Genomic DNA, 18,786 nt, shown 5'->3' on the forward strand with positions numbered 1-18,786 from the left:
GCAGGGCAGCGCAGCTTGCAGCGCTGCCCTTGCGGATTAGGATCTTCACCACAGCCGGGATTAAAGATCCTGGTGGAGCTGGCAAGCCCGCTAGGGTTTTAATTCGGCAGTCTAGACCGCCACCGCGAGTGTAGCGGACTATAGACCGCCTCACTCATAAAGACCCCTATAGTGTGAACATGCCCTGTGAAGATACTTCAAAATGAATTTCCTTTCTACCTTTATCATCAAGCGGTCATTAAAAATCTGTATCCTTTAAATGAGATGTAGCCAAAAAGGGCCGGCATTCCTGCATTCCTTTCAGTGTCTTTCTTCACTGGCCATTTTACAAGCTTATTGTGTGTACGAAACACTGAAAATTGACAAGAAGGTGGAAGCTTCCAATGAAGCATCTGAAACGTCTTCTGAAACGTCTTCTTGACCCTTGCCCTGAACCGAGTCAAGGAATGACTGCAGGTCTCCCAATATAGTAAAATTGGGATAGGCTTGGGTTTGAGGAGTGCTTACATGAGGAGAACTCAGGGTCTGAGGGGCATGTTTATACTCTGTGCGATTTTAGCATCATTTATTTTGACAATGAAACAGCACAAACTTAACTCCATATTTATATTTTGACGCTAGACACAACTAGTGTCAAAATATTGGACCCACCTTGCGTCAATGAGAATTTATCACCCCATGCAAAAATGGCACACAGGTGGGAGGCGGACCTAAATAATGCCACTAAGCCTGCTTAGCACCATTATTTAACGCCTGGGTCAGACCAGGTGTCAGGGTAGCTGTGGACCCATATCCATGGCTAAGCACTATGGAATGGACCCACAGATGCCCACCCCATACCCCAGCAAAACCCCCACTAACACCAAAGGGACACCAGATGATGTGGGATCCCATCCTGGGTAAGTATAGGTACGTATACAATTTTCTTTTGTCTGTGCCACATGGCACTAGGGTCCAATGGCACTAGGATCCAATGGTCCCCTGGGCTTGGCCATTGGGGTGGTGAGCATAACTCCTCTCTTTACTAAGACAGGAGTCATTTCTAGGTGCTATTGAGTCAAGAAAAGATGCTCAGCTGGTTAACGCCACACATATATTTGCGTTAACCAGCCTAGCGTAATTTCTGGTGCCCTAATGCCATTTCCCCCTCCCGTTCCCCCCCCCATCTAGTGTCTTTTCTTTTGATGCTAGCCAATCCTTACTGCTGAGGCTTGCGTCATTCCATAAATATGGCGCCCGGCTTGCACTCAGGATTGGCTCAAGCCGGCAGTAAACGTTTTGATGCAAAACTGCATTTATGCAGTTTTGCGTCAAAAAGTATAAATATGAGCCTTAGTTTCAGTCCATCTGTCAATAGTGTTTGTTACAATCCTAGTCCTATTCCTGAAGCCTTTCACCCTCCCTTTTGGACTCATCGTCACTATATATGTCATAAACGAAGTGACACAAGTGAAATTGATGCAGATTTTCAAGCGAGGAAGTGCTTTACATTTGAGGATACACTGCATTGTGTCTTTGATCTGAGAATTGCAGATGCTGAATTGTGTCAGGCCAAGAACAAACAGCAATAAAATGGGTATCAAAGAGAAATCACTTGTTTCATACATGGGCAATACCAGTAATTTTGTTATCACAACCCAGTTAAATGGGAGGCCAATTTCCAGAACTGTGTGTGCATTTTAAACCATTGTCCTACTTTTTTTTACAAGCCAGTAGGCTCTTCGTTATACAATCACCTCTTGAATGAGGCCATTCTTAAGCCTCCCACATAAAAATGCCTTAAAGGCATCCCATACTATCACCTGAGAAGTAGAACCAACATTGAGAGTGAAGAAGTCCTTTACCTCAGCTTGTAATTCTACTACAGCCCCGTGATCTAACAGCAAAGTCCTATCAAGCGTCCACCTACCGCGATCCCCATACCCTGTTAAACCAATATTCCCCCAGATGGCAGAATGATCGGATAAATGAACTCCCATATGAGTTATCTCTTTCACACTTCATGCCAAGTTCCTGTCCATTAGAATGTAATCAGTCCTAGATTGATGTCTGTTTCTTTTGTTGTTTAAAGTATACCCCCGAGTTAATCCGATCCTTTCTCTTCATATACCATATAATCCCATCCCAACTGGGACATAATAAACAGGACCTGGCGACTCGTCTTCCCATTAATTTTAGATCTACTCCCTGATGACCTATCTAGATCATAATTTAATGTCCCATAAAAATCCCCCATCCAAATAATAGGATCTGACGTAAGCAATAAGTGCTGAAATAATTCCACTAATGGCGCAATATCATTCTTATTGAGCCCATAATAACTCACCAGCGTAAATGCCTTATTAAGTGCAACCAGTTTTCCTATGACCCGCCTTCCAGCCCTATCTACTGCTTCCTCCTGAAGGGAGATATTAAGATGAGAACCGCACCCCCCTTGCTGCTTCCCACCTGACCTGAGCATATTATCTATTGCACCCATCTACATGACCTAAACAGCTCAAAACTCTCCTTTTTAGAGAGATGGGTCTCTTGCAACACTACTACATATGCTCTAACATCTTTCAAGTATTGCAGCAACTTCCTTTGTTTATTTACCACCAGTAAACCATTCACATTCCAAGTTAGCAACCACAATTCTTTTTGCCCCAATCGCCCACCCCCTGTTAGTGGAAGAATTGTTATTCCCCTTAAGCTTACCCTAACGATCATCACTGTGGGGACAATTTGTTTTCCTTTTTTTATCACATGCTCCCCACCCTGTGCCCCGTTCCCCTCCCTGCCCCTCTCTACCTCTCCCTTCCCCCCAATCCACTCTGGGAGAACTCCCCAAACTACTTCTCCAAGGCATAACGCCTCAGGGGGGGGCCTGCTGGGAATATAAAACTATCTGCAAACAAGGAAAAAATGTTTAACTGAGCAAATTTGGGGGGGAAGACCAAATATAGAGGGCGACTCTCTTGCCTCTTTAAAGTTGTACATTTTATTGTTCACCATCACTCTCAATAGGGCTGGAAATTTTAACTGGGCTGTAGCACCTAATCTCAGGAGAGCGTCAATTCTTTTGCCAACCTCCCATTGCCTACTTAAAGTTGTGCTTCAATGATCTGACCTGATTTCAAAGGAAACACCTTCTGCCTTAAGTACTTTCTTTTTCAATGCTGCTATCAATATTTTTTCTTTCATTGTGTATGTGAGGAAATAGACCAGAATTTTCTTCAGAGTCTCTCTATTTGCTGATTTTTTAAAGGGGTCTTGGTGTACTCTTTTTGTATCCTTCATGATGACAACCTCTTCTTCCTCTAACTGTAACCCTTGTTTAATCAGACGGACCACAAAGCCTTTCAAGTCACTACCCTCTACCCCTTCTGGAACTTTTAGAAACCTCAAATTGTTCCTTCTTTGATGATACTCCAACATCTCCAACTTGCTCCTAACATTTTCATCTCCAGCTCTCAAACTTTGGATAACTTCCTTATTTTCCTTCACAGCCACCTTTAAGCCACCTATTTCCTCTTCAAGTACAGCCGTCCTGTCTGCCAAATCATAGTTTTTTTTCCCCCAGAGTCTCGCATAAGCCTCTAATCTCCTGTTGGTTGGAACCTGATGTTTCAAACCCCTCCTTAATTTCCAGCGCCAAATGTATCAACATTTCTTTAGATGGATAGACTTAGAGGACTATCTGCCTCTCTCTGATGCTGGTTTTCCTCTGAACCATCTGAAACCAGGGGCTCGCCTGACAGGGGTGCTTCCTCTTGCTCTTGAGATCCCTCCAGCTCTGCTAATTCCTCCTCTGTAAATTCCAGGGAATTATTGTTTGGAGTCCACTTCCCCGCTAGCACTCAGGGATTTCCTCATTCCCCTCCATCCTTTCCTTATCCGCCAGAGGTAAGAATCTATTCGAAGTACCTCCCATGAGGGTTGTACAGAGCTCCCCGGCACTCTCACCGTCTCCGGCAGAAGACATTTCTATACCAGCAACACGTTGCCCAGCTTGGTCTAAGAGGACCTGTTCGTCTACTTGACTCCTAGGTAGCACCCTAAAATATATTCTTAATGAGGGAGTGACTTTTAGCCTATTCAAGCTATTACGATGTGCTCTCACCTCTTTCTTCTCTGAAGAGAGCTCACCCTTATCACAATTGGATAATGAAGAGATTGATTATTTAGGGAAACAGATACAACAAACAGAGGAAAAATTAACACATGTCGGTATTAAGGAAGAAGAAGTGAATTGGTTGTGCAGGATAGATCGAAGGCTTCAGTCTGAATTGAATGCTGTGATTGAGAATAGGATTAAGAATAGATGTGAGGCAAACATGCTGGCCCATTTCGAGTATGGTGAGAATTGTGGCAAATTGTTGGCATGGAAATTAAAAGCTAACAGAGAAAGGAACAGGGTGGTAGAGTTACGAGTATTCCAAGTCTTTTTTTCAGAATTATATGCAGAGGGTCTAGAGTTACCTCTAGGAGACGTAAAGACTTGGCTAGAAGGGTTAGGCCTGAGCTCCTTGAGTGAGGAAGAGTGTAGCGGCCTTAACGAGCAGGTTGGGTTGGTGATATGGGATCAGGTTTGAAAAGCAGGGAAGGCTCCAGGCCCAGACTGTCTCCCATTGGAAGTATATAAGGCCCTGGGAAGTAGTGTTAATAACTTCTTTGTGGGGCTGTGCAATGACATCTTAGAAGGTAGAAGTATGATGCCTCCATCCTGGGAAGAAGCAAGTATTACAGTGATTTTGAAGCCAGGGAAAGACCCAAGATCATGTAACTTATATAGACCAATCTTCTTATTAAATATCGACTACAAAATGTTTGCAAAGATCATGGCAAACAGATTAAGCAGGGGTCTAGGTAAGCTCATTCATATAGATCAAAAGGGCTTTATGAAGGGCAGATTGATGCAGGAGCTGACGCACACTTTGGTTGGCCCAATTAATTTATTTGCTACAGGATCTGATGGCGGTAATAAAGGTGGACGCTACTAAAGCATTTGATAGTGTTAATTGGGTTTACTTAAAGGTGGTCTGGGAGTTTTTAAAATTGGGTAGAAATTTTCTTGGGGTGTTGCAGAAGAGGAACAAGGCAAGGTTGCCCCTTGTCCCCGTTACTCTTTAATATCTATATTAAGCCCCAGGCGTGTAAGCTTAGTAATGACCAGAGGATACTCCTGTTTCAGTGTGGGAACTGGAGTAAAAAGATTTCCATATATGCGGATGGCTTGTTAGTTTACACAGCAGACGTGGGTAAAGCATTGACAGTACTGGAAGAATCACAAAGGAGTTTGGGAGAATTAGTGGGTCTGCAGTTAATAGCGAAAAATCTGACGTTATGGCATGGAATATCCGGGCAGAAGGGATCTCTGTTAAGAAAGAGGTGAAATATTTAGGGATCACCAAAACTCAGGATGTGAGCAGAATTGCTGAAACTAATTTAAAGAAGTTTTCGAAAGAATCCACCCAGTTGATGGAGAAATGGGTTAGTCTCCATCTTACTATGATAAGACGAATTAACTTGGTCAAAATGGTGATTCTGCCTAAATTCCTATTTATTTTTAATGCGATTCCTTTATGCTTTATAAAAAAAATGGTTGGGTAAACTTCAAGGAGAAATTAGCAGCTTCATTTGGGCCTCAAAGAGGGTCCGCATTGCGTGGAAGAAGTTGAGATGAAGGCGAGAAAAGGGCGGGGAGGCCCTACCAGATATACAGTATTATGCGAGGGCCTTCTTTCTGAATAATTCAAGGGAGTTAATGAAGGAGCCTAGGGAGTCTGAAAAGGTCAAATTTTTGAAGCAATGATGAAAATAAACAATGTAGCCCAGGAAGGATTTTTGGATAAGTTTTTGGATAATTACAAGCTGAGATAATTTTTTCCCAAAAATAAAATTTAAGATGCTCTCGGACTTGGTAAAAATCTGGTGGAGCATGAGGAAAGCCACTAAGTTACCATACTATAGTAAGAATGTGCCTGTCTGGAATTCTCCAGGCTCCCCTGAATGGATAAGAGATAAGTTAGCTCTCCCGTTGAGAGAGGCAGCTTTTTTGGATTGGGGTGCTTACTTAAGAGTGGGGAATCACTTTTGTGTCCCTCAGTGAGGAAATGGGGGGCAACCTCTCAAGGTTTAAATACCTTCAAATAACTAACTGGCTACAACATGTAGAAGAGAGGGTAGGGGTCTCGAATGACCTGGAGGAATTTTTACAGCTAAGTCCCCCCCAAGAAAGTAGGTTACAAAATTATACTGGCTGATGGTAGAGGTTGTGGATGGAGAGCTCACCCTTCCGGGGGAGACTTGGGTAGCTGACTTGCCAGGACAATGGATAAGAGACCAATGGCAAGCATATAACACTCTTCTATATGACACAGTTCAGTCTGCATCTTTAAGAAGGAATCGTCTGTTTTCTATCTATAGGGCCTACTGGACTCTGGCTAAGTTATCTAAGATCAGGCATGGAACTACAATGGTGTGTAAGAAATGCGGGCTGCCGAACGGAAGATGACCTGCATATGTTTTTGAGGTGCCCCCAGATTACCTGTTTCTGGAAGAAGGTGGAGGAGGTAATAGAGGAAGTTTTCTCTACGGCTTGTCAGGTAACCCCCTCCCTAGTGGTTTGTGGGTTATTGCAAAATCAGAACCTGTTGACAACTAAGAGGGACGCTGCGAAATTACTCTTTATATGATTTTGCTGGCCAGATGAGAAATCTGTAAGAAATGGGTAAGCCCTTGCCCCCCGATAATTCAGGAATGGAGAGAGTCACTTCTCGATAATTTAAATATGGATATTAAGAGGAGAACGAGGGTGCAGAAATTCTGGGCCCCTTTGAGAGGTTGGCTGGATAGATTTCAATGTGGTAACGGGCATTTGTTAGTAGCTATGGCTTTGTCCTATCATTATACTGCTTACTGACTCTTAGGGCTCTCTCTGTGGTCTCACAGCAGCTCACGTTTATAAACTCAGCTCTATCCCGAGACAGAACTCTCCCGCTGGAGAGTGGTATAGAGTGGGAAGTGGCCTCCCTGCTTTTGAAGGGCTTCCCCCTCTCTTGAGTTAGATTATGATGATAAATGAGGACAAAAAAAAACAATCCAGTAGGCTATGGGGTTCTCGAAGATGTTGAGCAAGATGGTTGCCTAAATGACTATCCACCACCATAGTGGAAATGTATTTCCAAATACCAAATATATGCATGGGTAGCTCAAACTAATATTAGAAATGACCAGTAGGCAGGATAACATAGCTGAAAACTAGGCATTACAATAAAGTATTGTGAAGGTTTGAGAGCCACACTATAGTTCAAAACATCCACTGTACAATTATGCTACAGAGGATACCTGAAATGAACCGGCCGCACAGCTAATAACGTACTAAAACAATTCACAACTTTATTACTGCCAAACTGAAACCTTCCGCATTTCAACATGGGCCCTAAATAAGGCTTGCACTTTTCTTTGTGTGCACAGTGTTCTACCTCCACTGCAGATAAAAAGGCCACTGGCTACTAATGTAAGAGACTGCAGATAGTGTCTGAAACCAAAACAAATGATGAAGTGCTACATCTGCATTCACAGAACAACAAATGAAGAGGCAGCTGGTCTAAAATACCTGTCAGGAGCATATGAGCCTATCAGAGGTTCTCACAGCAGCTGTGTGGTGATACTTGTGCAGTCCTGTGTCATCTATGTACTTTCTCTCTCAGTGATACATGTGCAGTCCTGTGTCATATATGCCCGTACTCCATCAGAGATACTAGCACATGCTGAGTCATCCATGTCCATTCACGATCAGTGATCCTAGCACAGTCCTGAGTCATCTATGTCCTTGCTCTCTCAGTGATCCTTACACAGTCCTGCTCCATCTATGTTCTTTCTTTCAAAGTGATATTTTCACAGGATCTGAGTATGTCCATACTCCCTCAACTGATACTTGCACAGTTTTGAGTCACCTATGTTCTTAATCTCTCAGTGTATTTCCACAGTACTGAGTCATGCATGTCCTTACTCTCTCAGTGATACTTGCACAGTCCTGAGCAATCTATGTTCTTACTCTTTCAGAGTAGCTTGCACAGGTCTGAGTATGTCCTTACTCCCTCAGGGATACGTGCACAGTCCTGAGTCATCTATGTTCTTACTCTCTTAGTGATCCTTGCACAGTCCTGAGCCATCTATGTCCTTACTCTCTCAGTGATAGTGGCAAAGGTCTGACTATGTCCTTACTCTCTCAGTGGTCCTTGCACAGTACTGAGTCATATATGGCCTTACACTCTCAGTGATACTTGCACAGGTCTAAGAATGTCCTTACTCCCTCAGTGGTACTTACAAAGTACTGAGCCATCAATCCCCTTCCTCTCTCAGTGATCCTTGCACAGCCCTGAGCCATCTATGTCCTTACTACCTCAGTGTAACTTGCACAGGTCTGAATATGTCCTTACTCCCTCAGAGATACTTGCACAGTCCTGAGTCATCTATGTCCTTACTCTCTCAGTGATACTTGCACAGTCCTGACTCATCTATAACCTTACTCCCTCAGTGATCCTTCCACAATCCTGAGTCATGTATGTTCTTCTTCTCTCAATGATACCTGCACAGTCCTGAGTAATCTATGTCCTTACTCACTCAGTGATATTTGCAAAGGTCTGAGTATCTCCTTACTCCCTAAGTGATACTTGCATAGTCCTGAGCCACCTATGCCCTTTCTCTCTCAGTGATACTTGCACAGATCTGAGTATGTCCTTAATTCCTCAGTGATACTTGAACAATCCTGAGTTAGATATCTCCTTACTCTCTCAGTGATCCTTGCACAGTCCTTAATCATGTATGTCATTACTCTCTGAGTGATATTGCACAGTCCTGAGCCATCTATGCCCTTACTTTCTTGGTGAAACTGGCACAGGCCTGAGTACGTCCTTACTTCCTAACTGATACTTGCACAGTCCTGAGTCATGTATGCCTTTAGTCTCTCAGTGATACTTGCACAGTCCTGAGCCATCTATGCCCTTACTCTTGCAGTGATACTTGCACAGGTCTGAGTATTTCCTTACACCCTCAGTGATACTTGCACAGTCTTGAGTCATCTATGTCCTTACTCTCTCAGTGATCCTTGCACATTCCAGAGTCATGTATGTCCTTACTCTCTCAGTGATACTTGTGCAGTCCTAAGTCATGTATGTCCTTACTCTCCCAGTGATCCTTGCACAGCCCTGAGCCATCTATGTCCTTACTCTTTCAGGGATATTTTTTCACAAGTCTGAGTATGCCCCTACTCCCTCAGTGATACTTGCACAGTCCTGAGTCATCTATGTCCTGACTCTCTCAGTGAACCTTGCACAGTCCTGAGTCATCTATGTTCTTACTCTCTCAGTGATCCTTGCACAGTCCTCGGCCATCTATGTCCTTACTCTTTCAGTGACCATTACATAGTCTTGAGCCATCTATATCCTTACTCTCTCTCAGTGAGACTTGCACAGGTATGAGTCATCTATGTCCTTACTCTGACAGTGATCCATGCACAGTCCTGTGTCATGTATGTGCTTACTCGCACAGTGATACTTGCTCAGTCCTCAGACATCTATGTGCTTACTCTCTCAATGCTCCGTGCACAGTCCTGAGCCATCTATGTCCTTACTCTCTCAGTGATACTTGCACAGATCTTAGTATGTCCTTACTCCCTCAGTGATACTTGCACAGTCCTGAGTTAGCTATGTCGATACTCTCTCTGTCAGTGATCCTTGTACAGTTCTGAGTCATCTATTTCCTCACTCTCTCAGTGATACTTGCACAGTCCTGAGCCGTCTATGCCCATACTCTTTCAGCGATACTTGCATATGTTTCAGTTTGTCCTTACTCCCTCAGTGATACTTGCACAGTCCTGTGTCATTTATGTCTTTACTATCTCAGTGATACTTTCACAGGTCTGTGTCATCTATGTCCTTACTCTCTCAGTGATACTTGCACAGGTCTGAGTTATCTATGTCCTTACTTTCTCAGTGATCCTTGCACAGTCCTGTGTCATGTATCCTTACTCTCTCATTGATACTTGCACAGTCCTCAGACATTTGTGTCTTTACTCCCATAGTGATACCTGCACAGTCCTGAGTTAGATATGTCCTTACTCTCTTATTCAGTGATCCTTGCACAGGTCTGAGTTATTTATGTCCTTACTTTCTCAGTGATCCTTGCACAGTCCTGTGTCATGTATCCTTACTCTCTCATTGATACTTGCACAGTCCTCAGACATTTGTGTCTTTACTCCCATAGTGACACCTGCACAGTCCTGAGTTAGATATGTCCTTACTCTCTTATTCAGTGATCCTTGCACAGTCCTTAGACACCTATGTCCTTCCTCTCTCAGTGATACTTGCACAGTCCTGAGTCATCCATGTCCTTACTCTCTTAGCGATACTTGCACAGGTCTGAGTATGGTCTTTCCCACTCAGTGATACGTGGACAGTCCTTAGTCAACTATGTCCTTACTCTCTCAGTGTTACTTGCACAGGTCTGAGTCATCTATGTCCTTACTCTCTCAGTGATCCTTGAACAGGTCTGAGAATGTCCTTACTCCCTCAGTGATAGTTGCACAGTCCTGAGTCATCTATAACCGTACTCCCTCAGTGATCCTTCCACAATCCTGAGTCATGTATGTTCTTCCTCTCTCAGAGATACTTGCACAGTCCTGAGTAATCTATGTCCTTACTCTCTCAGTGATACTTGCACAGTCCTGAGTCATCTATGTCCTTATATGATCAGTGATACTTGCACTATCCTGCATCATTTATGTCCTTACTTTCTCAATGACACTTGCACAGTCCTGAGCCATCTATGCCCTTACTCTCTCAGTCATACTTGCACAGATCTGAGTATGTCCTTACTCCCTCAGTGATCCTTCCACAGCCCTGAGTCATATATGTCTTTACGCTCTCAATTATACTTGCACAGTCCTGAGCAATCTATGCCCTTAGTCTCTCAGTGAAACTTGTACAGGCCTGAGTATGTCCTTACTTCCTGAGTGATACTTGCACAGCCCTAAGTCATGTATGTCTTTACTCTCTTAGCGATACTTGCACAGTCCTGAGCCATCTATGCCCTTACTCTCTTAGAGATACTAGCACAGGTCTGAGTATGTCCTTACCCCCTCAGTGATACTTGCACAGTCTTGCGTCATCTATGTCCTTACTCTCTCAGTGATACTTACAGAGGTCTGAGTGATCTATGTCCTTACTGTCTCAGTGATCCTTGCACAGTCCTGTGTCATGTATATCCTTTCTCTCTCTGTGATACTTGCACAGTCCTCAGCCATCTATGTCCTTACTCTTTCAGTGATCCTTACATAGACCTGCGCTACCTATATCCTTACTCTCTCAGTGAGACTTGCACAGGTCTGAGTCATCTATGTCCTTACTCTCACAGTGCTCGTTGCACAGTCCTGTGTCATGTATGTCCTTACTCTCACAGTGATACTTGCACAGTCGTCAGACATATATGCTCTTACTCTCTCAGTGATATTTACACAGTCCTCAGCCATCTATGTCCTTACTCTTTCAGTGATACTTGCACAGGTCTGAGTCATCTATGTACTTACTCTCACAGTGATCGTTCCACTGTCCTGTGTCATGTATGTCCTTACTCTCACAGTCGTCAGACATCTATGTCCTTACTCTCTCAGTGATCCTTGCACAGTCCTGAGCCATCTATGTCCTTACTCTCTCAGTGATACTTGCACAGGTCTGAGTATGTCCTTACTCCCTCAGTGGTACTTGCGAAGTCCTGAATCATCTATCCCCTTACTCGCTCAGTGATCCTTACACAGTCCTGAGCCATCTATGTCTTTACTCTGTCGGTGTAACTTGCACAGGTCTGAGTAGGTCCTTACTACCTCAGTGATACTTGCACAGCCTTGGTCACCTATGTCCTTACTCTCAAAGTGCTACTTGCACAGTCCTGAGTCATCTATAGCCTTACTCCCTCAATGATCCTTTCACAATCCTGGGTCATGTATGTTGTTCCTCTCTCACTGATACCTGCACAGTCCTGAGTAATCTATGTCCTTACTCTCTCAGTGATATTTGCACCGGTCTGAGTATGTCCTTACTCCTTCTGTGGTACTTGCATAGTCTTGAGTCATCTATCCCCTTACTCTCTCAGTGATCCTTGCACAGTCCTGAGCCATCTATGTCCTTACTCTCTCAGTGATACTTGAAGAGTCCTGATTCATCTATGTCCTTTTATGATCAGTGACACTTACACTGTCCTGCATCATCTATGTGCTTACTCTCTCAGTGATACTTGCACAGTCCTGAGCTATCTATGCCCTTACTCTTTCAGTGATACGTGTACAGATCTGAGTATGTCCTTACTCCCTCAGTTATACTTGCACAATCCTTAGTCACATATGCCCTTACTCTCGCAGTGAAACTTGCACAGGCCTAGTATGTCCTTACTACCTGAGCGATACTTGCTCAGTCCTTAGTCATGTATGTCTTTACTCTCTCAGTGATACTTGCACTGTCATGAGCCATTTGTGTCCTACTCTCTCAGTGATAGTTGCACAGGTCTGAGTATGTCCTTACACCCTCAGTGATACTTGCACAGTCTTGAGTCATCTATGTCCTCGCACTCTAAATGATCCTTGCACAGCCCTGAGTCATGTATGTCCATACTCTGTCAGTGATACTTGCACAGTCCTGAGTCAAGTATGTCCTTACTCTCCCAGTGATCCTTGCACAGTCCTGAGCCAACTATGTCCTTACTCTCTCAGTGAAATTTGCACAGGTTTCAGTATGTCCTTACTCCATCAGTGATAGTTACACAGTCATAAGTCATCTATGTCCTCACTATCTCTGTGAAACTTGCGCAGGCTTGAGTATGTCCTTACTTCCTGAGTGATACTTACACAGTCCTGTGTCCTGTATTTCCTTACTCTCTCAGTGATATTTGCACAGTCCTGTGTCATGGATGTCCTTACTCTCTCACTGATCCTTGCACAGTCCTCAGCCATCTATGTCCTTACTCTTTCGGTGATCCTTACATAGTCCTGTGCCATCTATATCCTTTCTCTCGCAGTGAGACTTGCACAAGTCTCGGTCATCTATGTCCCTACTCTCACAGTGATCCTTGCACAGTCCTGTGTCATGTATGTGCGTACACTCACAGTGATACTTTCACAGTCCTCAGACATCTATGTTGTTACTCTCTCAGTGATCCTTGCACAGTCCTGAGCCATCTATAGCCTTACACTCTCAGTGATACTTGCACAGATCTGAGTATGTCCTTACTCCCTTAGTGATACTTTCGCAGGCCTGAATTAGCTATGTCCTTACTCTCTCAGTCAGTGATCCTTGCACAGTTCTGAGTCATCTATGTCCTTACTCTCTCAGAAATACTTGCACAGTCCTGAGCCATCTATGCCCTTACTCTTTCAGTGATACTTGCATAGGTCTCAGTTTGTCCTTACTCCCTCAGTAATACTTGCACTGGTCTGTGTCATCTATGTCCTTACTCTGTCAGTGATACTTGCACAGGTCTGAGTCATCTATATCCTCACTCTGTCAGTGATCCTTGCACAGTCCTGTGTCATGTATCCTTACTCTCTCAGTGATACTTGCACAGTCCTCAACCATTTGTGTCCTTTGCTCCCTTAGTGATACTTGCACCGTCCTGAGTTAGCTATGTCCTTACTCTTTCAGTCAGTGATACTTGCACAGTCCTGAGCCATCTATGTCCTTACTCTCTAAGTGAAACTTGCACAGGTCTGAGTATGCCCTTTCTCACACAGTGATACTTGCACAGTCCTGAGTCATCTATGTCCTTACTCCCTCAGTGATCCTTGCACAGTCGTGTATGTCCCTACTGTTCAGTGATACATGCACAGTTCTGATTCATCTATGTTCTTACTCTCTCAGTGTTTCTTTGCCAATCCCCCTCAGTCCTGAAAATGATTTTCAGATGTAAGGCCTCAGTAAGAGTCTGAGATCTTAAGACTTGAGGTGGCGGTTGGACTGCCGCACTCCTGGTGATCCGACTGCCAGATTATGACTCTGGCGGTCGGACCATCAGGGAACCGCTGCCACCTCCAGTAACTTGGTTCCTGGTGGGATGATGGCAGTCTTAGTCGTGGTCTGCCACAGCGGTGCTGAGTTGAGCGCTGCCTTTCTGATCACAAGTCCTCTTTCTGCAGTGAAGAGTCTAGCAGAAAGGCAGTGCTGGGAGGCTCAAATGGAGGGCAACTGCACTGCCCATGCCCATGTCGTGGGCAGTGCATGGGTCCCCCTGCCGGCACCCTCAGAATGGGCACTGTCTGCACTGGAGACAATGCGCATTGCAAGGGTGCTGGTGTGCTATGGCATTAGCCTCGGCTCCTTTAAGGGAGCCAAGGCCAATGCTGTAGCACTGTTTACGCCGTTAAGATGGCAGCCTCCACCTCGCGGCTTTGGCAGTTGTCCCAATCCAACCGCCAAAGTTGTAATCAGGCCGTTAGTCTCTGTGCACCAGAAAGCAGTGCCAATACTAAACATTGGAATTAATAAGCAAAAAATAGCTGAATGGAGAAGAGGTCATTGAGCCTTTTCAACAGTCCAAATTTAATGAACCACTTACTGTTGCTCATAGCAATTAGAGAAAATAGATATTTCATTGACATGACCTGCCATGGAATTAGATAATTTTAAATACTACTTGAACAAATTTAAGCTTCTGCTAGCTGATTTTGGTGAAGAACTATGTGTGCTCCCCTTCTCACCTGAACATAAATGTAATCCAATTCACTGATGAAAAAGACCAGAAAGAGAAAAACACATTAAATTAGTGCGATCCAGTGTTGTCATTTCATACTATGACTCAACTTTACTAGAGAGATAACAGCGAGGACTGAAATTAGAGCCACGATAATGTTATTTTTAATGAAGTATTAGTGCTAAAAATGAATACAAATTTTGTAAAAAATGTGAAAATTAGACAATATCCCAAAAGAAACAAAAGACTGAACTAAGTGATTGACAAACAAGGTACTCCTTCTTAAAACTGGCACAGCACCATGTTCTCGAAAATCACAGTTACCCTGCTCTGTTTAGAGTTGCGCAGACTTTCTGACGTCAGTTTTTTTCTTATTCTGGATCACCAGGGAACTAGAATGAATAACCCCAACATGCTGGCAAAAAATCTCAGTAGGTTGGGGGCATCAATTTTTGTTTAATAATAGCTTCCAACCTCAGTTTGTTTTTGAGAAACAAACATCTTTGCTGTAAGGGTGCCTAAAACATAGCCTTTATCCTTCAGCAAAGCCAATCTACAGTGGCAGAGTACAGCAGAGGAGTCTGAGCAGACATCTCTCCTTGCTGGGTGGAGCTCTGATATCAAATGTATAAAAACTGGCTGTACAACAGCAGCAGAGTACATCCCTCTGATCACCGAGCAGAACAGAGTACAGTCTGCCATATTTTAAAAGAGGCCCAAATCCTTAAATATTTGACAACTTGTGGTAACTGATAAAGTTCCCATTCTCCAGCATAAAATTCATAAATGTTTCCCTCATCCCTGCTGCTTGGGTTCCAGGAACGCCTCCCCCCTGCTGCTTGGGTTCCGGGTGATCCCCCCTCTGCTTGGGTTCCGGGTGACTCCCCCCGCTGCTTGGAGTTTGAGAGACAATCATTATTGGGGGAACTTTGAAACTAGTTCCTGTTTTGATCCTTTCAATTCTACAAATTTACAATATTACATCCACTTTAAGTTGCAGTCAACTTGCATTCAGGAATCTCATTTGCCAATCAGACTTTCAGATCATTTTCTTGAGTCTCATTATTCTGCTGTGTTCAAAGATCCCCAGAGATGTCTGTGCCCTAGAGTCACTTACCGTCCCCACCCTGCGCCGTCATCCTGTAGTATGGCTCATTACACTCGTATTTAATCACCGATTGGTAAGTGGTGACGCCTGGAGTCTTCTGATACTTGTACCCCCCATTGGTCAACTCATGAGGTGTCATGCAGCTCACAACTGAAAGGAAAAAGGATTTGTTTGTCTAAGCAAGTGCCTTGTGATTTCACAACATCAGCATTTAGAGGAAACAGACCACAGTGACATCCATAGCATATTAACATAGTATTATTATAATCAATTAAATCTACTCTTTGCTTTATGGTGAGTGGTTTCATATGCCATACACAGTTTGTTCATAACATTTATCAATTTCTAATGAGTTTTTGTTTATTGGTGGTGAATAGGTAAATGAGTAGTTTTTTGTGACATTAAGTACAATTTTATAGTCGGTGTTAATACAAAACAGTACGATGTAGTCAATATAAAGTGTATGAATTGTTTTTATAATGTGATAAATGCCATAAAGATAGAAAGGATCTCATCATGAATCAGACTTGTCCCAATGGTATAATACAGGGTTCTGCAAAGTCGGTCCTGGAGAGCCGGATCCATGCCAGGTTTTTAGCATATCCACATTTAGATAAAAGATGTTTCAGAAATCTACATTTTTCTAAATGTGGATATGCAAAAAATCTGACATGGACCCGGCTCTCCAGGGCCGACTTTGCAGAACCCTGGTATATTATAACACAGGCCTGTGGAACACATGATGCTTCCATCATGTCCTCAGTCCATGGTGTGAACAAGAGGATATGGATCCATAGTCCGGTGAGGCTCTTCCCACCACACAGTGTAGCTTAGACAGCAGATGCTACATCAATGACAAACACCTACCTAATCACTGTTAATCTGTGTTCTGCTCTTTACACAGAATAAACAATACTATACTTGAATTTTAATGATGGAGACTCCTGCCAAACATCAGCGTCAGTTCAGTAAAATGCCAGGGATAGCGGAAGTGACCTCACACACTCTTGACCTCAACGGCATCACAGGAAGTGACACCATATGAACTTTGACCCTCAACTATCCTCTAAAGTGATGTCACATGACCTTAACCCTGATGACATTACGATAATTAACATTGCTGAAGTTCCTTAATAAATGCATGATTAATAAAATAAGACAATATAGACATTGGCGTGGTTTAGATACCACCTGTATTAATGGGTGGTGACATTATATGCAAGGTGCTCATTACTCGTTTCTCTTAGCATTACATAAAGATGTATGTGTACACCTGAAGAGGATAGGGAGCAACAAAACACACAATAGCACTGGGACCCTAAATCATTTACATCACAAACAATCATAATTTAATAGTTCCACTACTGTATACTTCAGTGAGAAATGTCTTGATAACTAATTTGAGTGAGGAAGAGACTTAAATCAAGCAACAGTAGTTAAGTCCATATGAGTTAATTAATGTAGACCATATATTGAACACAAACTATATTATTGGCCTAAAATATTCCTTTGTGCTACTTCATTTTGATTTAGAATCCTTTGCAAGGCTGTACCACACGTCTGAAGCACAGTGGTGAAGGTGTCATTCAGACAGTTAATTGCTCATCTATTCAAAATAATAGAACATGCAACAACTTTTAAAAAATGCTTGTTTTTTATTTAATAAAAAAGTGCAAATGTTGAATGTATTAGTTGTGTGCAAAACACGTCATGCCCCATTCCAAGTCCCATTAGAAGCTGCAGAAAGTAAACAGTGCTCATCAAAACACTGTTTACCTTCTGTTCTTGGTGTGGCAGCTGGTTATTTTTGAAAGTGGTAGGCTATAAAACCTTCTGAATTGTAGCGAGTGAAGCAAGTGAGCCGGACAAGTTATAGGGAGTGTTCTGGGTGGCCTCCCATCCCATGAACAGTTTGAACAAATGGGACCAGATAAATGAAAGCACAGTTTTCTCATAAACTTTCTAAAAAGTCACTGCGTCTGATAAAGCAATAATTAATTATTCAATTATTTTATGTTGTGCAAGGCAAGTTTAACATAGCGCTCCCCAGAAGTTGACCCCTTTCTTCCCAAAATGCATGAGGGAGATGTCAAAAATGACCTTCATTGGTCCAGGTTCAGCAGATTGTGATGGATGCTCCACAAGTGCCATGGGTGCCCCTTTAGTCAAAGAATTACAAACAATAAACCACTGCCAGGATTTTGCCATTAGTGTTGTCCATAAACTATGGGTGCACTTATGTCAACAATTATTTCTAGTATGACATGGCCAGCATTTTGTCATGACTGCCCCCATCTATATACCACAGTTGTCCTCCCTTATGCCAAAAATTACCTTCAATATGTCATTGCTAACATTTTGCCATGGGTGCCCTCTATCCGAAGAATTTCCTACGGTATGCCAGTGCCAATATGCCAAGAATTACACCCAGAATACCAATGCCAGCATTTTATCACGGATTGCCCAATATGAAAAGTACAAACTTTAGTATTTCCTCATTGTTAGCAGTTTGTCACCAGTGCCTGTCATGCGAAGAACTGCCTCTGGTATGTTATTTCCCTAATTATGCCCTGGGTGTCTCTTCAAGGCAAGAACTCCCTTCAGTATGCCAGGATCAAGGGAACACTCACAAGCATAAGACCCCATTCTGACCACATTCCATGCTGCAAAATCAGCTTGAACGGCACAATGCGGCCAGTGGGCCCTGTCTCATTGCTGCTGCTCGAGTAGCTTTCTCACAGCGAACGATCAGGATAGCCCGCAACCATCCACGTTGAGAAAACCTCACTGGGGGCCATTCTAGCACCCGTAAATCACGCAAGAGGATACCAATTCTAGCTCACCAACTTAACGTTGGTGAGACGTATGCAAGAAAAAATCTCTGCCACATGGCATTTAGTGGAGTTTTGCTTGAACTCCACGCCACAAGCATAATGCGGAGTGAACAAACTCCTCAA

General features: G+C 43.3%; 1 protein-coding gene across 1 annotated transcript in view; it reads right to left on the reverse strand.

Annotated features, from left to right (window-relative positions):
* The window catches only part of LOC138246837 (complement C1r subcomponent-like), a 33,314-nt gene extending 21,678 nt beyond the window's left edge, over positions 1 to 11,636 (reverse strand). The window contains exon 1 of the mRNA XM_069201592.1: positions 11,573 to 11,636. Coding sequence (XP_069057693.1) covers positions 11,573 to 11,636 — 64 coding nt within the window. The remainder of the gene's footprint in view (positions 1 to 11,572) is intronic.
* Positions 11,637 to 18,786: the final 7,150 nt, after the last annotated feature.

Source organism: Pleurodeles waltl, chromosome 7, assembly GCF_031143425.1.
Source record: "Pleurodeles waltl isolate 20211129_DDA chromosome 7, aPleWal1.hap1.20221129, whole genome shotgun sequence".
Taxonomy (NCBI): domain Eukaryota; kingdom Metazoa; phylum Chordata; class Amphibia; order Caudata; family Salamandridae; genus Pleurodeles; species Pleurodeles waltl.